The 22,138-nt window shown below is 39.2% G+C and overlaps 1 protein-coding gene across 5 annotated transcripts; it reads left to right on the top strand.

The window, feature by feature from the left end:
• Positions 1–208: 208 nt before the first annotated feature.
• On the top strand, positions 209–22,075 carry Ctxn3 (cortexin 3). 5 transcript variants are annotated; one of them, XM_078048060.1, is made up of 5 exons: positions 214–349; positions 495–575; positions 11,169–11,520; positions 15,353–15,459; positions 19,449–22,075. In XM_078048060.1, the coding sequence occupies exon 5, from the start codon at positions 19,548–19,550 to the stop codon at positions 19,791–19,793; it is 246 nt and encodes an 81-aa protein (XP_077904186.1). In that variant the 5' UTR covers positions 214–349; positions 495–575; positions 11,169–11,520; positions 15,353–15,459; positions 19,449–19,547; the 3' UTR covers positions 19,794–22,075. The 5 variants fall into 5 exon arrangements, with proteins under 5 accessions (XP_077904205.1, XP_040128550.1, XP_077904186.1 ...); XM_040272616.2 differs by having other exon boundaries at positions 212–575; positions 15,380–15,459; XM_078048079.1 differs by lacking the exon at positions 15,353–15,459 and having other exon boundaries at positions 209–575.
• Positions 22,076–22,138: the final 63 nt, after the last annotated feature.

Here is a 22,138-nt window from a genome sequence, read left to right as displayed (position 1 = left end):
ATTACATTTTCTTTCCTATCACCTTACAGTAAGAAGAAAGTGCAAGTACTTTAGAATGACAGTGTAATTCCCTATGATTGGTTTACAGGCAACCTTGAGCTATTTTGATATTCCAGTGGGTTGTGGAAAACACTTCTGGATAGTTGATATTTTCAACTTAAAAAATAAGATTATGTGTGGAACTTGTTACTGTGTTTCATCCACATTGGACCTGATTCTTCTGTCCCCAGACAGTGCTGAGCACACATGCTGGCTCTGAGAAGTACCTACACAAGAAAAAAAATGCTTCATAGATTGATTCCCACCACACCGTAGAGCCTTTGCCCCTCTGATTTCAACAGCTGACTCTGTGGGTGAAAATTTGAGAAAAATAATAATGTAGAGTTACTCCCATTTCCTTCTCTCTTTGAGAGAAGCAGACTGTACTGCAAAATATCTTCCTAAAGAACGTCCAAGGAAACTAAAACTTCGGTCTTCTAATTTTCTTTCTAAAGTGATGCTGGAGCCATCCTAGCTTGACAAGGTGGAGAGTTCTTGAAGGGTTTGGATTCCCTCCAATTATGCTGAAGGACATGGTAAGTGCTTTGGAAAGCTTATCCCAGCATGGGAGGAGAGGTGGGGAGGGAGCTTTCTTGTGGGCATTTGATAGGTATAGAATCATAGAATTTTAGGTCTCTTGGGGGCCTTGTCATTTTAACAGCTGGGGAAAGTGAGACGTCAAAGTTGACTGGCTTAGGACAGCTTTGTCCTAAGTGTATGAATCCTTGCACCACTTTGCTTCCCATAGATCATGGCCAAGAAGGCCCAGGAGTGCTCACGTAATTCTCAATCGTCTTAGCAATGGGTTTCAGTGCTCTGAATGCGTTATGCCAAAATTTGTATAAGATTTCTTCCAAACTGTGGCTTGCATGCATTCTAATCTTAATGTAGCCAGACACTCAGAAATCTTCTCCCTGAAATAAAGGAAACTCATATCCTTCCAGTAGCGCGACATTGATTGCCTTCTTTATTGATGTCTCCCACAGTGCGACATCACTGAGATGGAGTGTGGAGCTCTCTTTTCGTTCCGTACTAATTAGAGTTCAGTTTTGAGAAATCATTTTATGGTGGAAAACATGAAAATGGAAGATATTGATGGAAATGCATCTTTCTTTCAAGTTGTACTGATTTTTATAGATTATAGGTCAGACAACCTATTCCCCCAGCCAACCCCTGACCCAATGCTATGCTCCATCCAAAAGCACCTAGACACCTCTAATGCAGCACTTTAACCCAAGATGAATTTAAGGGTCTAAATGTAAGGAGTGGGAGCAAGGGAACAAGGAGATTCAACTACCTGCTTGGGCAAGTAATCTTGCCATATGGTTCACTTCAGGACCCATATTAACCTCAGAACCCTTAAATCCATGCAGGAACTAGAACAGGCTAGTCCTGTTAAAGAGCACTGACTTTAGATGTGAGGTTTTGTTTGCTTCTTTTTCTTTTGGTTTTTGGAACAGAGAGATTTTCCTCTGTGCCCTCAGGAAAGCATTAGGCTTATGTTCTGAAAGGAGAATGAAGCAGCAGAAACAATAAACAACATTCTCACCTTGTGGAGTCTCCAGTAGTTTAAATTAACACACTTATTAGAGACATTGCTGCCCTTTTAAAATGCCAATTCTACATGTATCCAGTAAGAAGGGTTGACGAAGGTCACGGAGGTTACGAGAAAGATTTCAGGTGTACTAGCCTATCAGATAAAAGCAGTGAAACAATAAAAAATGGCATGAGAGAAGAAGGAAGACAAATGAAAATAATCTCTGATTAACAAACAAGCTATTCTTGAGTCATTGCACATTAAGACAGAATTTTGAAAAAGAGGCTCATAAAAAATTCTAAGGAGCTCAGACCAGAGGAGGCGGGTGGTTGCCTCACTGTGGAGGTCCAGCTCATTCCCTGCCACCCACTTTTCATCTCACCCAGGTCACACTTTCTTTCTGCCCATCTTCTGGAACAAGACATTTTTGCAGAACAAAGAAGCAAACTTCAGATTTGAGGCAGTCTACAGCCTTTTACCGTTTATACCCATCTTCTTTGCCTACTAAGGATATGAATACCATTGTTCTTTCAGAGACCCTTATCAAACTTTATTTTGATAACCTGTCATTTTTATTTATCTTTGGCCTGCAGAGAAGTGAGAAAAGATGTTTTAAATGTGATCTTTGTGTTCCTGAGCAAATCATTTACCCTCTCCAAACCTTGGCTACATGGCCATAAAATTGGAATAACAGTATTATGTTTCCTGGGATGTTGTGGCTCCTGTAAGGTACTGAGTTGATAATTGATCCATTAGGGCTAGAGCCAAGGTGTGGGAGTACATCTGGGAATGTCCAACTGTGCTATTGCCCAGTATGAAAGATGTAGGTTCTAAGGTTGCACAAGAAGGGAAATGTGCTAATAGTTGCATTGTGCTGAACCAAAATGGGCGAATGCTATGATCCAAAAGAGAACCCAGTCAGACAGAGACTAGAGAAAACAAGTAAACCCAGGCATCAGAAGCCAAGGTCAGGCTAGAAACAGGGAAGCAGGGAGGCTTATGCAAATGTCCAACCAGGAATCCATGGAAATGGAGCAAGGAGGAAGTACTAGTGCAGGAGGAAGCTCCAGGATGCTGAGATAGGGGAAAGAAAGGCTGTCTTGTGAGCCTCATCTACAGATACTCACTGTGTGGAAGGTAAAATTCAGGTTAAGTGCAGTGCCAGAGAGTGTCATTGGCCAGGAGTCTTCCATGTTCCTTCCTAGGAAAGAATCATATTTCTCCCTATTAAACTCAGGTGGAATCACTAGATTTGTTTTGTCTGATGCAATCTGAACCTCTTGATAAAGTCCTTAAGAGCCAATACATGCTTTGCATATTCTGGTTTCCCTCTACCCACATCTGATACTCTTGCCTTTCCACCTGGGTCTTGGAATCAGGAAGATGATGACATAGAAGCAGAGTCCCCAAAGGACCCTTAATGAATACGTAGCAAGAAATAAACTTTTGTTATTTTCAAGTCACTGAAAAAAAATTTAAATCCCAGAATTATCTAGCCTCTCTTGTCTGAAATAAATGAAGATTACTAGTTGGAGGCTAGTAATGAATGGTTATGCCTTGTTAGACTTATTTTACTATGACAGGCAAGTATGGCAATGATATTACAAGAGAAAACAACTGGGGGAAAATCCAATTACAATGGTTATTTAGGACAATTTGTAACAGAGAGTGAAGTCTCTGGGTAAATTTGTTACTTCTCCAAGAATCATAACCAGTCAAGTGAAAAATAAATTAATAGGAGACCCAGGCATTTTTATTTTCATGCACCTTCTAACCTTCCAGAAGTCAGCACTCTCTCTCTCTCTCTCTCTCTCTCTCTCTCACACACACACACACGCACGCACGCACGCACGCACGCACGCACACACACACACACACACACACACATTACTTTTACTGGGTATAAACATGTAAAAGGTTCCAATTCTTACCATTGTAAAAATTCAAAGTCTGAGAAGAAGAAAGGTACAAAGTTGAGTTTTGTTATTGTGATATGGGATTATTATTATTGTTATTAATGCTCTTGTTATTGTTTTTGTGCTGTTGTTATTGTTTTTGTGGGGAAAAGAGCAGTTGTTTAATGGAGTTGCAAAAATATATTTCATTCCTCTTTGTCATATTTAGTGTCCCTAGCCAGGTAGTTTTTGAATGGGTAAGATTTGAAGCGAGAAATATAATTCATTATTTTGAATAAACAGATGGCTTTGGGAGGATTGTGGTTTTGGAGTGATGGACTGCGTATGGGGAAGGTTTTTTAGAACAGATGCAAGAAATCGTAATCTGATAGATAAACAAGTCGTGGATTCCGTCTCTAGGGGAAAACCAAAACAGAGCCCCAAAACCAGGAGAGCTCATCTCAGGACACAGAGGCTAATTCTCAAAGGCAGGGCCAGGGAAGAGGTGACTGTTTAATGATAAATGGGCCAGACTGCCTCCTGATTTGGCCTAGGAGCATGAGCATGTACAGGCAGCGATGGGGAGATTTTTCTTCATTCCTTTTCCATTTGCAAACACAGCTTTTCTTGTCTTACACATTAGTAATCCATAGTTCACTAAATATCATCTCAGCATTTGACCCAAGCCCCTAACCACATTCATGATATACAACACCAATCGCAGGGCTATGAGCAACACTAAATGTTCATTTTTCTCAATTGACCCAACATCTACTTTTAAATTAAGAAAAATGTTGAGAACAAAAGCAAGGACCCTTCCTGAAAGTAGTGCTGAAGGGCGTTCTCATGAGAAGGAAAGAAAACAGAGGTGAGACTTTGATAATATCTGCTCTCTCCCAGGTTATTTTAAAAGCACTATTCTTCAGCATTTCAAATGAAGTGTTGCCTTTTTTCACGGCACTTTGAAATGTTTCCTGACTTGTATTCAGTCCTTATTAATTTATTGTCCAGTGTTTTTACCTTTGTGTTAGAAAAATACTCTGAAAATTTTGAAGTATATGCTATTACATTTGTCTGTGTATAATTGCTGCAAAAATGCAGTTGATATTATGCGGGTTTGGGGGATGGGGGTGAAGCAAGGTGGTAGAGTGCTTGCCTAGCTTGTGTGAGCGCTAATCCCCTAGCACCACCAAAAAAGAGAAGGAAGGAAGGAAGGAAGGAAGGAAGGAAGGAAGGAAGGAAGGAAGGAAGAAGTGAGGGAGGGAGGGAGGAAGGAAGGAAAGAAGGATAGGAGGGAGGATGGGTGGGCATCACCTTGAAATACAAAGATTTTTAGATTAAATGTGATCTTGAGTATTTCAGCCAAACAGTCATCCTGAAAGGATTTTATTTTTCCGAATTTAAAAACAAGAGCATCCAGCTTTTTTTTTTTTTTTTTAAAAATCAGCAATGGAAAAAATCTCATCAAATATATAATTAATGTGATATTATTCTAGTACTAATGATATATAATCTACTACATAGCTTTATTTGAACATTTCTGAAATTCAAAGGCTTATAAATATATGCACACATAAATAAATGAACAAATAAATAATTAAGTTGCAGTTAGATATATAAATGGAAAAATAAGAAATACAAATAAAACAACGGATGTCTGATTGATATAAAAACCAGGGCCATAGCTTAGATTTTTACTGCACTGCATGTGATTACAGTAAATCACATTTTAAGTGCATATGAGATGTTTGAGGAAGATGGAGAAGAACTGGCTTTACTTATTGGCAAAAAGGACTAAAACCTAGTGGGGACACTCTAGATATTCCAGGAAGACCCTTGTCCTTAAAGAATCATCCATTCCTTTGACACTAGTGCCTAAGATGCCTGGGTTTAAGGCGAGGCTTTTATATATTGTTTTCTTTAATAACTCAAGGAGAAGGAATTTGAATAGTTGCTCCTTTTAGTTCTTTGGTTTTATTTTCTTCTTAATACATATTGATGCTATCCTTACTTATTTGACCAATGCTGGCATTCTCTGAGATGTTCCTGCTATTGTAACTGACCATTTAGCTCCATCTTTCCACTCTATTTCCCCAAGAGCTGCATCAGGATTCCTGCCCACTGGCAGTTGCATCATGGTTTGGGGGATGGAGGAAGCCCTCCACCTCTCTCTAATCTGGCCTCACTTCACATTCCTGGCCTTGGTCTTCCCTGCATGGCAGTTACTCCATTCCAACTGTAGTGGAGAGACCTGTATCTAGGCTCCACCTTCTCATTTAGTCTTCCTCCATTCATTTCTCCTCTCCTATAAAGAGACCTAGCTTCTCTCTTCCTCTTGCTCCATTCTGTTGTCTTCCTCACTTTGAGCTTTTATTCTGGTCATTGTTTTAATGGAAGGTAAAAGGGGAGAGAGAAGGGAGAAGATGTTATGTACTTTGAACTGGCATTCCAGGTAGAGGATCCCAGGGCAGGACATAAGGATTTTTCCTAATGATGGATTTTTCCAAGAAGTTTTTTTGTTTGTTTTTTAAGTTATAGAAGGACACAGTAGCTTTAACTTATTTATTCTTATGTGGTTCAATCCTTGAACCCAGTGCCTCACACATGCTAGGCAAGCACTCTACCACTGAGCTACATCCCCAGCCCTCAAAGAAGTTTTTATACAAAATGCTAAGCTTAAGGCTCTTTTCCACAGTTAAAATGGTTCCTAGGGCCAAATAATCTAGGGAAAAAATTCAAATATATAATTTTTCAGTGTAGTCTTCATATGTCCTACATATTTAATTATAATTAATCTTATCCAAGATACAAATTGTTGGCCCTACTGAATTAAATTATCTGAGCCTAGGCTTCCCCAAATATGCATGCTTGAAAAACTCACAAGGTAGTTTCATATTACATAAAACAGAAATATAGATGATGTATAATATTTATAGTTACTATATATAAATATATAACAGACTATTTACTTGCAAAATTATAAATAGTAGGCCTCCACCAGTTTGGGACACAGAATTGAAAGAGAAAGATGTCGCCTCACTATCTGCCTATTTTAATAAGATGTTATATAACTGAAATTCCTGATTGTTCCCATTTGTTTATAGAAATATCTGTAAAGTTAAATACTTTTCAATTAGCAACTAAGTACATAACCTAGATGATGTATCAGGGAGGCAGCTGAGGTTTGCATTCAATGACCATATATCAGAACTTCTGTATATTACCACTTCCTTGGTTTCCTCATATCAGAAACTGAGATTGGTTTTTCATGATTTTTTTAAACAAGCATTTTAAACTGTTTCATTTGATATTTTTCTCCTCTGGGTGTTTTCAAATTGATTTTTCAGTGGAAAGATGTTCCATTCCAGAATTTTGTCAGGTATTAAAGTCAAGCTAACAGGTCAGTTATTCCCAAGTATGTTCTATTTCATTTTCTCAATCATCTTAATGTCCTGGGCTGCTCCGAGCTCACACTGTCCACACAGTCTAGTTTCTTTCCTAAAAATGCAGCTGTTGAACAGAAGGAAAGAACAGTTCCAAAATGATGGCATAAAAATTTAGAGGGATGGTTTGTATAAAACTCTAATTGGCACTTTATATGACATTTTAAAGGCATTAAGTATTTCAAAGCCATTAAGAAAATTGTTATTATTATAAAAGTCACTTTAAAAGAATAAAATTACCCACCAGGCTGCTAACTCCAAAATATTTCCTTTGAGCAGTGAATAATTCATAGTGATGGTCTTATGCTTTCATACTATAATTAAAATTAATAACTAAAATTCTGCAAATATTGTCTTTCAATAGAACCACTGCGATATATTTTGTGCAATTGTTCCTTCTTAGGGCTGGAGATCAGCTTTTTTATGAGAATGATGTATTTTCTTTCTGTATGCTTTTTTATTTTGATTACATAGGAAAAAATGAACAAACTTAATTTGGTAGGGCAATCTATAATCTTCACAAATATTAAATTCCATCAGTGTTTTCTTTTTCTCAAGTGCATTTCCACTGAGTTGCAACATTGTTCCTCCTCTTTTCTATTCTAGATTCATCAGCTTCTAATTGAGTATTCAGTTAACACAGATGTAAGATGTGCAGAATTGTGTTCAAGAAAAGATCAAATCAGGAGGCTGCCAATTGTACTTTAACCTGTTTGCTTTTAATAATGCTTAAATATAGATCCCAATTTGTAAGCTTGGTTTAAATATTATTAAATTTTCTCCAGTGTTTCTTTGTACTTCAAATGTTTATTGACCTGTGAAGATAGATATGGATGAATAAACTTACCCTTCAACCTGGATAAATCAATGGGATATTAGAAATTGAATATTCTTGATATTTTAAAAAAGGTTTGTATTACATGGTGTGTTGATTTTCTTTCTTTCTTTCTTTTTTAACCAAGGAGATAGAAAAGTAAAAACAACACACCTAAACTGGCTTCTATTTCTTTTGTAGTGGTGAGGTCACGAACATGTGCCCTAGCCTGCCTGTTTTCCCACACTCATTTCATATTTGCTAGTAGTCGATGAACAATCCTTGGCTTGAGCCTTGGAAGGCAAAAGGAAGTCTATGAAGACAGAGAGCAACAACAAGAGGAACCTGATGGGTTGAAGTACCAGTTCCTGCCACTCACATCAATTCTTGTGTTCTTCAAGGGAGTGGTCAGCATTGTCCAGTGCTGCCAAAGAGCAAGAAAAAATAAGCACTAATGGTTTTCTTTTGCTTGAGCAAGTGGAAGCCACTAGGAATTTTGAGAAATCCCGGGTGCTGTAGTTGCTGGGCAAGTGTGAAGGGGAAGTTTAGGAAAATGGAATATGCTGGAGGAGGCTAGTCTGTCAAGCTCAGCCACCATCTCCAGGAGTTGTGCTCCTCAGGGCCCTGACCAGAGAGCTTCCCAGTGTTGTCCAGTGAAAAACCTGAACAAACTTAAGCAGGGAGTGACCACCCATTGTGTCTATTCTTTGCAATACCTAACATGAGAGATATGACATTGAATGTGAATTTAATGAACATTTTTTTTTGAATAAGCAAAAGCAAGAACCGATACAGAAGAAGGAAGAAAAGGTTTTTACAGTCTAGTAATCAAACTATTTTGAAGATTATGCCAAGGATTTATTTAATTTTATTTTAAGAACCAGGCAGTCAGAAAGAGACATCATCATCATCATCATCATCATCATCATCATATCAATGACAACACTTTTTTTTTGGCATAAAGCCTGATAGCTTAGGTAGCCTTTTGTCCATATTCATTGTCTAAGTCTTTGTAGAAAAGGGCTTCAAAGGACATCCAGGAAAGAATTATAAAATAAGAAACATTAAAGGTGGGTTGGGGATATAGCTCAGTGGTAGAGCACTTGCCTAGCATATGCGAGACTCTGGGTTTGATCCCTGGTGCTGCAAGGAAAGTACTTCAAATGTGTGACTTAAATCAGAATGTAGGAATTTCCTAAAGTAGATTTCTAACTAACATTGACTCATGATGTTGTATGGTTAAAGAAAAAGACTAAATTAACATGAAGTAGTAACCTAAAGTCAGGATGTATAAGCAGAAGTGTAGCATATTTATATGTCATGAAATCAGCCTATTTCATTGCACTTTCATGTGAGTCTATAGCAGTCTGAGCTCCAGAATGAAGCTATACCAAAAAGCAAAAAAAAAAAATAAATAAATAAATAAATAAATAAAAAATGGGGGAAGAACTTACAGAAGAGCTATAAAGATTATTAAAGACCAAAGATGCAGGGCTTCCTATGAAATGTTCAGATGGAATTTCATAAATCCTTATTCATTGTTTCAGAATTCATGATGATTCATATAATGTAGCTGCATAAGGGGAAAGATGGGCTGAGCCCAATAATTTAGATTGTAATTATCTTCTAAAAGAAATATCCAAACTTGACTCCAAGGACACAATACCAGATCTTCATCAACTGTTCTTTGGTTTATTTGGTTCAGCTTCTTTGCTGGGAAAGAGCATTCCAGCAAAATTTTATGGTGGTTTAAGACTAATTTTTGCAGCAAGAACAAAAAGAAAAGCGCCAACCCACTTAGTCTAAGTAAGCATTGGAGGAGTGAGTTTAAACAGAGGTTGTCACAGGGGGTTATGGAATCTGTGTCTCTGGAGAGTTTTAAAAATAGGCTGAGCACTCATCCCTCTCACTAACATTAGAGATGGTCTCAGCCAGTGTCATAGCTAGAGGACAGCCCCAGGCCCTCTCGGGTTCCCTTCCACCTCTATGAGTCCACAAGCTAAAACAATATCTGGGGAGGCCTCTCTGGCAGAGTGAGCCACAGTCACGCAGGCACATTTCTGAATACATTACTTCCTGACCACATGGAATGATAAGTATATAAGTGAGGGTGGGGTCCGAATCTTTCCTTTACCGCACTCCACAGCAATTGCCAAGACAGGCTGCTCCCGCCACCAGCACCATCTCTCGGCTCTAAGCACAAGGGAAACCAGTCAGTATTGAACCATGGTGCTCTGTTGGATTTCATTTGTCACATCATGTTATGGTGTGTGTGTTTTGTGTGTTTGTGTGTGCGAGTGCGCGTGCTCATGCATGTACGTGTGCATGCAGGCGCATGTGAAACTAGAGTAAGTAAAACTAATCAGAAAGGAAATTCAGTTAAAAAAATCAGAAAAACATATAGGGAGAGAGCCTTCATGTTTTCTTGAGGGTAGACTCTGACGTCAAGCAGTTGATGCTAATGTTAGATCCTAACACTTAGCATTTGATTTTAAAAAGAGCCTCCTTGGGTCTGAAGCCTATTCGGAATTGTTGCCTGTTGTTCTTAGATAGGGTTTCCTCTTAGAAGACCAGCTCTGTTCCTCTCCTGGTGCTGCTTGGTAATGGCCACTTTCTCATAGAGACCGAGGTGGCAGCATAGCTAACAGGCACGGAGGTAGCTTTAAATATCACCGCACCCCATCATTTGGTGGGTGGGTGTGTTGTTGCTAACTGTGCTTCCACTTCAACAAAGAAAGTGGTGAGTTGCCAAAAAACAAAGATGTTCCATCTTAAGAATTATACGGAACTCCTTCCAGAGAGGCATTATTTTTTTTAAGCATTTTATCCTAAAATACTTTCCAAATTTATTTAGACATTATATCCAAGGAAAGTAATTTCAGTATCATGCCATGCAGCTTGAGTCTGTGAATGAGAACAAGTCTCTGTCAACAGAAATCTATCTTTATTATTCACCAAGTGGACCTTGGTGGCCTGTGTGGGGTGGGGGACCTGCCAAGGCCATAATTAACCTAGCTAACCAAAGACACATCAGACCTGGCAAACTGCAGCCTAACAAATTTGCAAACAGGTGGTGAAAATATGATTTGGTTCTTTTTTAAATTGTTCTTTCCTATTTGCTTCCCATAAAATGCTGCTTTTTTGAAAGGTCACTTTAGTTTTCATTAGGAAAAGGAGCCTCCATCTCCCAAATCCTCAGTTGATGCCCTTCCTTAGAAGTCTTTCCATTAATTGAGTTGGCCTGAAGGTCATAAACCACAATCAATATGGAGGCTGGTTGCTGCAAGGTGCTAATTGACATCCCCAAAGAGGAATAGTGTCAACAATCAATAGAGAAGACAGAGCACTGGTAGATTTATGGCTTTGATTTTGAAAAGGTATGGGAATGCCCAGTGATGTTTTCCCCCGTACTCCTTTTGAATGTTAATGCTTTCTTGAAGATGATTTCAGACACACTGCTAGGATACTGCCTCTACTCACTGAAGCAGAATCCTCTGAAGAGTTGCTGAGGCAGAACTGAAATCATGGCTTGCCTCAAAGAAGCAGCTGTATTGGCCGCTAATGATGCCTCACACAGAAAGACGATGCTCCTTTAACTCGGGGTTTTAATGGGAAGTTTCTAAGCCTGAAACAACAGCTTCGGATCTGGGGTGTGCCATCAGCTGCTCGCAGCTACCACTGTCTTCTGCTTTAACACGGCTTGTTCGGGAAGAATGGAAACTAAAGAGGCTTCTAACTACCTGTAACTGTTCCACCAGGAAATGGATCAAGTGTTTATTCAGCCAGATCCAGGTACTTGACCATAACTGCGTCTTTGATGAGCTAATTAGATGCTTTTCTCTAACTTTACAATTTATGCATGAGCAATAATCGCATAGCTGCCTTTTGGGTCCAAGTTTTGAATTTAAATCTAGCTGTTAAAGTCTAATTAAACAGTTGCTAGGGGAAGTTAACACAAAGGGGTAAAATGTAATAATGACTTTGTTTTTAAAGCATGCTTAACTTTATTATGGTACTGATACTGGATAAAGAAGTAGAAAAACAGGCTTTTTTTTTTTTTCTTTTCTAAGCTGCAGTAAATTATTCTTGAAAGCTGTTTGCCCATTACAGATCTTCTCTCTCCCTTGTTTACTTAAAACATCCAACCTTCCAAAAGGCAATAAGGGTGTTTTGATTTGTTTGAAAAAGAATCACAACTCAACAACTCTTAATGAGAGCCTGACTGTCCCTGGGTTATGAGCAGTGGGTAGCTCTAGCCTTTTGAGGTATCTGCAAGCAATCTTTTTCACTACGAAACACACAAGGACAGAAACAGAAAACAGGTAGAAATGAAGGGTTCATTATTTGAAGTTAAAAGTCCCAGTTTGCTAAGAGTATCTTTAGAAAGCATGCATTACTGCCTGGCCATCCTTATGGTATTTCTCTAATGTTCTCAGCTGGACTGCAGTGTTGCCCTGCAGTTCCTTTAAAACTCTCCAAGCAGGTGTTAGGAAAACGAGGGAGATAGAGAAGAAGCACAGCTGAGGTTGGGACTCAGGTTGAAGAGGAAGATCCCCTATTGACCCAGAGGTGATAAGCAGCAGTGATTTAGGAAGGAGAGGGTCTACTCCCAGACCTCTGCAGGCTGACTTTGCAGGGATGAGCAGAGAACAGCCCTCCTAGTGCAGCATTAGGTGCTGGCAACAGCTCCCAAACTGCCTGTTGACATTTGTAACTGAACACACATCATGTTTTAAAATTATTATTTGTGGGCTTTCTAGTGGCCTTAGGTCTACTATTGAGCATGTTAAATAACATTCACCCTTAGCCATTCTGTGAATTTGGAAGCATCAGGGTAATTGTATTGGAGTTTTATTTGGATAAAAAGAATGTAGACATTGCCTTAGATTTATATGATTCAAAAATAAGGGAGGGGGAGGAGAGGGTGCAGGAATATTTACAATGTATGAAGCTCCGAAAAAGGGCCAGAAAATCTTTACCTGAAGTTCTTGACTGGTCACCAGGGCCATGTATTTTTTTTTAATTTTTATGAAACATTTTGTATCTTTATCTGTGTAACCTGAAATGCAAGTTCTTGATCACTGAGCTAATATACAGGATTTCCCAAGGATCATATGGGAATAATTTTTGCTTATGTAGTGATTTGATTACTTAGATGGTGAAGTGGGCTTCTGTGGAGGGCTCACGATTGTTGGGGGTGATGTATGGGGTCGCCTGAGGTTCACACACCTGGGTGGATGAGTGGGTTGAGAGTGAGGTGTACCTAGAGAGTCAGTAGTTCTACAAACAGGAATGCAGCTGAGGCTTCCTTTAGCTCAAAAAGTATCCAGTGGTTCTATTTACAATCCCTGTAATGGGTGGGATTCTAAAAATAAAATTCCATACAGAAATGCATTACTATATGAAAACAGTCAGTTTCAAAACTGTTCTAGAAAAATGTAGCACTTTGTGGAAGTTTCTCTCTTCTGGTCACTGCAAATTTAGTTCTGACTAGCTAGCCAATGCCCTTCCTGTTAGTCTACAGATTAATCTCATTAGTCTGCCAGGTAAATGTAAATAAGGTGCACAGAATGTCTTTGTAGGACAAAGTGTCCTGTCAATGTAAACTGGACAAGCCCAGGAGTGTTCTTGCTCAATGGATGGGCTGTTTTTTATGCCTACTTTTAAAAACATGTCAAGTCACGGAATTAAGTTTTTGGCCTAGAAGTTTTAAAAATTAGGTATAGCAATTATGTGATTTAGGAGTACTTAAAACACAGGCAACATTGCTTAACTGCACTCTTCTTGCCATTAACAGCAGAAGGATGACAACTTTTAACTCATTCCAACATGTAAGAGAAATACTTGGTCCCTCTTGCATCCTTTGTAGGAAATGGGGGTGTCACTCTTTTTATTACTGGTTTTTATGATTTGGGGCAGTTTATAAATCTCCATTCCTTTCTGTGCTTGGTTGCATAATAGAGATTAGAAATAAATCTCATTTTGCATAAAAATGATAGAGAAAACACTCATATATTAGCACTTGGTTATTAAATACCCACTATGTGCTCAACAGGGTTGCACATGTACTGCAGCTGTGGTCACTGTAACACATTCCATGAGGGTGAGCCCTTGAGTCAATGACCACAAAAGTAAGGAGAGAACAAGGTGCCAAATGCACTAACTGATTCTGTTTCTGTCTCTTTAAAAATAAGAAAAGAGGCAAGTCATTGCTTTAGGATGTACTTTCTTCATAAAAAGCACTTTTCCCTTCTGTGAAATTATGTAATGAGATGTTAATGAAATAAAATGTCCAAGGTATCCGAGCCAGAGCAGGGTATGTGTTGACATGAATAGCTTCCACACACAACTTTAGGATTTAGTGGATTTTAAATGGCTGCCCCTCCCAATCACAAAACAGACAGGGTACAAATGGACTGACCTCTTCAATAGAAGGGTAACTGCCTATCTCTGGCTGATCTTTATTTTTAGGATCCCACCCATCTGTATTGTAGCCAAGGAAAATTTAAAGAGCCAAATAACTTATAGCTTTTCAAATCATGAGAGCTGTGACTATTAAAGTGCCACTGTGATCCAATCTAGCTATGATTCTTTGAAACAAGATCTATTTCTCATACTGGGTCTGACATCCCAGTTCGACTGAATGACTTTTGCTCCCCCCCACTCATTGTATCAGTTAGCTGGCACCTTGAATTTTGAGTTCAGTTCTCTGGACTGTAAGGGGCAGAGATTTGATTCAGCCTATCTTCAAAGAAGCAGTGACCCCAGAATGGCAAGCAGTTCTTCAAGGAGCTTGTTATTTAGTAAGAGGAAGGTGTTGTTTAGTAAGAGGAAGTGACAACTCATCTAGACTTGTCACTGATCAATGCTGCCCGAGTGCAGGAAATCTCTGGAGGCGGAGCAGGGAGCACCCCATCCTCTGTGAGGGGGATACATAAGATCCCAGGAAGGAGCGGATATTTGGTGACAACTCAGAAGGAGGGGGAGGACCCCCCAGAAGTGGGAAGAGGAGGAGGCAGTGAGCACTATGAGGTGGAAGCCAGTAGGTGTTGGAAGACCAGCAGGTGAGATGGAGCCAGGGAATGGGCAAGATGAAGCCCTTCCCCTTAGGTGCCCCAGAGTCAATTACATATATTCGCATCAATACTTTGGTCATTTTACTGGACACCATATGTGATTTGACATTTGTTCCTTTTTAAACGTATGAAAATAGATTAACATCTTAGGAAACTCCATAAGAGTGTGTCTACTCTGTGGTCCTGGCTACATCAGGGCATCAGGTGCCTGGGGGTTACTGGGCTATGGACACTGGGGCACATGGGTCTTCTGGAGGAGGGGTGGTCAGATCTGGGCTTTGGACGATGGACCAGGATGCAGTATGTAGAAAGTACAGGCAAAGGAAGAGGAACACACTGAAATTACTGAAATTAAAGCAAGTGGCTAAGAGAGAGAATGGCTACGGCAAAGATGAACTGCTTACACGGGGATTCCTAAGTAATTCAGGGTGTTTCACACTTTGTCTGCATTGTGGGGTCCACAGAGCTTGACTTGTGAAAAAAAAAAGATGTATTTTATGATTTTTTTTTTAAAATGACATCTTTTAATTTAGTTTTTCTTGGTCCAGTATTAAAATTAGACTTTATTTCCTGAGCACACACAAATGGACCCAGCCAAGGGAAGACACAGATGCACTGCGTGATGGGCAAAGCCAGTCAAGATTAAAATACTGCCGTGAGTAACTGTGGTCCTTCTTCATACTTGAAAATAACTGCCATTTGTTATTAGCAGGTCTTATGATGGTCATGTCAAAATCTTTTGAAATGATTTATTTTCACTGTTCATATGAAAGAAAGATTTCATTATTTAGCTAAAAACAATCATGAACATTCTCTAAGAATCATTTTTATCAAAGAGAAACATTTTACTTTGAGACACATTTTTAAATTTTTGTGTCTTTGAATGTTTTCATATTGTGATATCCAAGTGATTAAATTTATTTCTTTTCCTCAATCTTAATCTGATGCTTCCTTTAACTTGGACATGTTGTTGAGCTTTCTAAATTTGTAAATTATTCACTAGCTGATTATAGGTTTAAAATCAAGCCGGCTCTTCCAGGGATTTCAAATAGTCCTAAGCACAATTGTGAAGAAGTGGCATTTGTTTCTGGATCTCTTTATCCTTTTACCCGTCTTTAACCAGCTGCTGGTCATTTCTCTCTTTCTACCTGTCATCTTTCATCCTCCCCCAGGTCTCTCCTGTTGGGCCACCTGCTCATGGCACCCATGTCTCCCCCATCCTTCTCCTTTCTAGCAGCCCCTCATTCCCAACAAGATCTTCCTTTTATCTACTATATTTCCTTTCTCCAATCTCCTACTTACCACATTTCACAGTCCTCACTGACAAATCCCTGCTATTATGTTAATGTGTCACTTTCCTTGGTAAAACACTGCAATTTAATAGAAGCCTTTGATTATTTAACCAAAAGAAGTTATTTTAGTGAGAACTTGAGCACCGGGGTATACCTGAAGGAGGAGAGGTTTACAATTCACAGTGTGCTATAGAGTTTTCAAAATGCTCAATTTGGTTTATCTGGAAGGGGCTAGGGATGAAAGAATCTATTTATTAGCAGGCTTCTGAAAATGTGGTCAGATTGCAAGGAAGGCTTAGCTATACTTTCACCTCTTGAAATTAATTGATTAATTAATTAAAATGTGGTGCTGGGATTGAATCAGGGTGTTGCACACACTAGGTAAGTGTTTTATCATGGAACCATATCCTCCCACCATCTCTTGCCTTTTAATAAGCAAAAGGTGGTAAGACTGCATATTAAAACTGATTTTTAAATCATCCTGATAGTTGGCATTCCTGTGAAGAAAGTGATTTCCAGATTGTTCTAGAGGAAACCGGAAGAGGGTGATGTGGCAGATGATCCAAATCAGAACAACTAGGCGATTTGCTGGGGCCTCTGGATTGCTTGCCAATCACTGTAGCCCCCAAACAAGTGGTGTGTAGACTCTAGGTCCTGAGCTATGGGCTAAGCCCAGAAAGTATGAGAGTTGATCTAGGAGAAAAGGGTTTGACATTTTGTCCTGTATGCAGGAGGAGGCTGGGAAAGACTGCTCCTGGATGTCAGGGTGGCTCTAATCACAGAGACCAGGGTGTGGGAAGGAGGGACTGAACAAGGTATTACAACGCGAATCAGCTAGCTCATGGCTGGGGTCATTCTCACGGGCCCTAGAACTCTGTCCAGCTCTTCCCTATTTTCACTGGATTCCACAGATCCCCAAATCCTGATATTATAAATTTATATAGTTAATGGTCTTTGCTTTTCCTGCATTTCCTTTTTGGATTATGTAGTTTATTTTTCTCCCTTAAAATCTGTCTGGAAATGCATACCCATCTAAGCTCTGTTCAGAAGAGACAAAGGAAAGGACTCTGACTTCCTCTGAAATGAAGAAAAAAATGGACATAGAATGGGATTCTTGTAAACCAACAAGGAGAGCAGGGTCAAAATGAGGTGAACCTTCATGGGACACAAACAGGCAAGAAGGGACATGTAAGGGATGGCTGAGGCTTGAGCTCCTTCCTTATCAGATGGCTTTCCCTTGTGCCAGTCTTTGGAGAATCTTATAATTGGAATGATTAAGTCCAGCATGAGTATTTTTGGTGGCTGCAGCTGGCCCTGGTCTGATATGCTGAGGAAGCTGCATTGGAGGGTCTGGCCACCTTTCCTGCTCCTTTCTTTTCTAGCCCAGTGGGAATCAATACCCAAAGATCGGAGAGTGCTTAAAAACAAGAAAATCAGAACCAAACCCCATTTATAACATCCTCCACATTCTTTTTTTTAAAAAAGATTTATTTTTTTAAACCTTTATTTATTTTTATATAATGCTGAGGATTGAACCTAGTGCCTCAGACATGTTAGGCAAGCGCTGTACCACTGAGTCACAACCCCAGCCCCATCCTCCACATCCTTAAGAAGCTTAAGAGTATCACTAGTTGGAACCTCCTTTCTCCCAGATGGGGGTTGATATCCTCTTGGTAAACTGCTTTTTATAGTGTGATTCTATAGACTTTGAAGAGTCAACTTACATGCATACTGTAATTGTGATTACTATTGGTGTATACAGAGAGCAGTGATTCTAAGTTGATGGTAGAAATGTTTTCATTCTTTAGGTAATAATTTCTTTCTTTATTTGGTTGCTTACTTTCTTTGAGCATAATTTTTTTGGACCCATGTTAGTTTCTATAGTTAACTCTGTTATGTAATTTTTCTCACAAATTCATAATAATTATGTCCATGTGACTTTCTATATGATAATGTCTAAGATGAATGCTTTTTTTCTTACAGAATTTAAGTTTATTTAGTTCAGTACCTTTTAATGACTTTCATTTATTGTTTTATTTGCCTTTAAAAACAAATAGGAAGTCAGGCACATACTTGTAATTCCAGAGACTAGGGAGGCTGAGGCAGGAAGATTGCAAGTTTGAGGTCAGCTTTGGCAACTTAGGAAGGCTCTACGCAATATAGCAAGACCCCATTTCAACAGAAAAAGTAAAAAAAAAAAAAAAAAAAAAGCTGGGGATGTGGCTCAGTGGTAGTGTCCCAGGTCCAATCCCCAGTAACACAAAACAAACAAACAAAAACAAAACAAAAAATACAAAACCTAGTAATATCCAAGTGCCTCAATTTTTCTCTCCAGTTTTTCCTTCTCTCTCTTTCTACCAGATGGACTTAAATGCAGGAAGCCACTGCCAAGAAAACTGTCCTTTTAATAACATTCAGTCGATTAAATCCTTTTCTCCAGCTCAGTTCTCTAGGTGCTTCCCAGGGTCAAGTATTGAACTTGGTCTTCGTTTTTGAAGAAGAAAGTAAAAGCAGCAGTAACTTGATGGTTTGGGAGTCTGAGATGCCTCCTCCCTTGGCTCAGGCAGCAGAAAGCAAAGGAGAAGCATTGTGGATTCCTTAGGGCTGCCTTAGTGCAGGGGAGACTTTGTTATCTTTCTTCTTCTTCTTTGTACACCTTTCAAAGGGTTTCTGTGGTCATTCATTTATATCATAGCACCATGAGATATGAGGCATTTCTAAATGTTTACAGCTTAGTGACCTCTCCAAAGTCCCAAACTCATGTAGCCGTGGAATGGAAGCCTGAGCCCAGAACTTAGAACACAAAGCTTCCTGAGAGAGTTTCCATATGAAGCACTTCTTTGTGCCTCTGTTTCCTGATACTTGGAAATGATACCCGAAAACAGAAGTCTCTGCTTTCAGGGAGGCTGTAGTAGAATGGCTAATATATGTTGAGTTTAGCCACAGTCCTAGCACATAGGTGGTGCTCACTTAGTAGAACTGTTATAAGAATGATTTGAGAGTCATATAACTGGGGGGAGCTAGGGGAGTCTTGGCAGGGTGGCGGGCTTGGGTGTCAAGTTGACAGAAGACCCGGAGGTCAATATTAATTTGCCCATTTCTCATCTTTGATATTATATTTGTCTTCCATGCCCATCCGTCCTGACCCTAGGTGGCCATTCTGAGGACAATCTGGTAATTTCATGTAAGAGAAAAATATTCTTCCCCATAATTATACATAATTAAGCATATCTGGTGAAAAAGAAAGCTGGTTTACAGATTTCTACTCTCTGAAAAACATGACTGTGGATATATAAAATGAGGTTGCTATTTGATAGTTATTCCCTCTCCTTCCTTTTCCTTCTTCCTGAAGACACCTCAGCCTCGCCAGGGTGCAGCCACCATGATCTCAGCAGACTGATGATGGAAGAGAAGGGAACCAGGAGATCCTGTGCTTGGCCTTCTGTGGACAATGGATGGAGGGCAGCCCATCCCCTCGCCCCTAGTGCCCCTTGGGAACGTGTCATCAGAATCTAGCATGTCTCTGGAGCAGAAAACAACATTTGTTTTTGTGATTTTATTGTTTATTTTCTTGGGCATCCTCATCGTCAGGTGCTTCCGGATTCTTCTGGACCCATATAGGAGCATGCCAACCTCTACCTGGGCTGATGGACTTGAAGGCCTGGAGAAAGGGCAGTTTGACCATGCCCTTGCTTAGCAGGGGCAGAGCAAGGTCTTCTCCTGAGAAGAAGAAGAAGAGGTGAAGTGCTTCATATCTGGGCAAAGATCCCCTTTAGTCAATGTTCTGAACAAATTTTAATGATATCTTGTCCTAGGACGACCACTCATTATTTCATAAGCATGCCGTTGAATTAATCTTATTTGAAGATATTGGAAATGAAAGTTTGTATTGATAACCAAAAATAGGAATGTTTAAATATCTGTGTTTTATTCAATGAATGTATATTGTTGAATGTAATTGTGAAACCCAGGGCACCAATACTGACATAGACTGCTATGATGAAGCCCCACTGAGCTGAACAGAGAAAGAGGGAAACTAGAGAAGTTCTATTAAGAACCTGGTGACAGGGCCAGGAAGAGACTGCCTTGCTGTAATCATGCCTCTCAGTTTGTCTTATTTCATGGGCATCTGGGTCCTGTGCAGAGGGAGGAAGACACTGCTGAGAGGACCCCAGTTGGGTATTTGTTTCCTTCTAGAGTACAGCCCTGGGAAGCCACGGGATGCTCAAGCCAAGAGATGGTTCTGTCCTTGCAAAATATGAGTGAGAATGATAGCACTTTATTTTTCAAATAAAACTGAATTCAGAAGCTATAGAGTTTCAAACAATATTTACCAAAGTACGTTCTCTATTCATATTAATAACATGTGAAGCTATACATAAGACGAATTTCCTTTCTTTACACTGATGATTGAAATAATAGGTTGCAAGTGCTGCTTCAAGTTTTTTTCCCCTTAATTAAAAGCTAATTATTTAGAGAAAAACATTTTTGCAGCTGTAAGAGGAATGTGCATTTATGATTGCATATAGCCACCAAATAAAATTTTTTAAGAAGCAGCATCGTCTCCTTGCACTTCACCAAGACTAACACATGGGTGGTGAGCCGTGCTGAATGCTGAGGACTTCACATTTTTCTGAGAAGGGAGAAAGAATGAAGAGCATGAAACATCCTGTAATTCATCCCTCCCCCATTTCATGAATGGCTCCCATAATTCATTCCGTGTGGATAAAACCTCTTCTAAATATTGCAACAAAAAGGGAGATGTGAACACCTCTCATTCTAATTTTTATTGGTAGAAAATTTTGTACCTGAACTAAACCCATTAGGCTGCATTCATAATCCACCTTCTAATTTTCTCCTCAGCTAATTATCACATTTTTTTATTTAAAAAAAAACTTTAATAAGCTAACTATTGCCCCAAAAAGCCACCCTTGCCAGGTGCCATGGTACACACCTATAATCCTAGTGGCTTGAATGGCTGAGGCAGGAGGATCTCGAGTTCAAAGCCAGCCTCAGCAACTTAGCAAGGCCCTAAGCCCTTGGCCCTGTCTCTAGATAAAATATTTTTAAAAAGTCACCTCCCAAAACTCCTTTCCTGTTTTCTTTTTTTTTTTTTTTTAGTGTCCTGCTGCTCATGTTCCCCCTGCACTCATATTACTCCTTGATTCTTTTCTTTTTTTGTTTTTAATAAAAGTTTTATTTGAATTATAATTTACATACCATAAATTCTTGCCTTTAAAAGTATTAATTTAGTTATTTTTTTTAGTATATTCACAGATTTGTGTGACCACTCTATCGAGTTCCAGAACCCTATACTTACTAATAGTCACTTTCCACCTCTCTCCCCTAACCCCTGACAATTGTTAACCTACTTTCTGTCTCATGGATTTACCCATTCTAGATATGAGTGGAATCAGACAACCTTGTCTTTTGTATCTGGCTTCATAGCATGCTTTCAAAATATATCCATGTTGTAACATTGCTTTGTATGGCCAAATATTTTTGCTTTTTTTTTTTTGTACAGACCACATTTTGTTTATCCATTGGTTGTCATGGTCGTCCATTGGCTGTTATGAATCATGCTACTGAGAACATTTGTGTGTAGGTTTTGTGTGGAAATGTGTTTTCAATTCTAAAAGTAGACTGGGGGGACATCTTATGGTAACTGTTTAACATTTTGTGGATCTGTGGAGACTATTTTGCAAAACAGAGTACCATTTTACATTTCCATTAGCAATGTATGAGAATTTGGATTCTTAACTTTTTCCAACTATTCAAATTACTTCCTTAGCTGTATGATTTGTAACTGAACACACCACCTGAAGAACAATTCAGATTAAAAAGAGGGAACCCGAGATTATTGATGCCTCCAAATATCTGAAGCAAAAGGCCAGTGATTTGTGCTCACCTTGTGATCCTTTAAGCCACCTGTTTTTCTGTCTTACTAATACATGGTTTAAGTTTTCTTTTTCCTTTAAATATCCCATGTGTATCCTTATAATTTTTTCTAATTTTCTCGAGAATCTATCTAATAATTTAGGG

The sequence above is a fragment of the Ictidomys tridecemlineatus genome, chromosome 1 (assembly GCF_052094955.1).
Source record: "Ictidomys tridecemlineatus isolate mIctTri1 chromosome 1, mIctTri1.hap1, whole genome shotgun sequence".
NCBI lineage: Eukaryota > Metazoa > Chordata > Mammalia > Rodentia > Sciuridae > Ictidomys > Ictidomys tridecemlineatus.
The sequence above is the reverse complement of the archived record's forward strand: the minus strand, read 5'-3'. Positions and strand labels throughout refer to the sequence as shown.

What these genes read in the sequence shown, in the direction of transcription:
- Ctxn3 (XM_078048079.1), top strand. Translation starts at nt 19,548, where the DNA reads ATGGATGGAGGGCAGCCCATCCCCTCGCCCCTAGTGCCCCTTGGGAAC.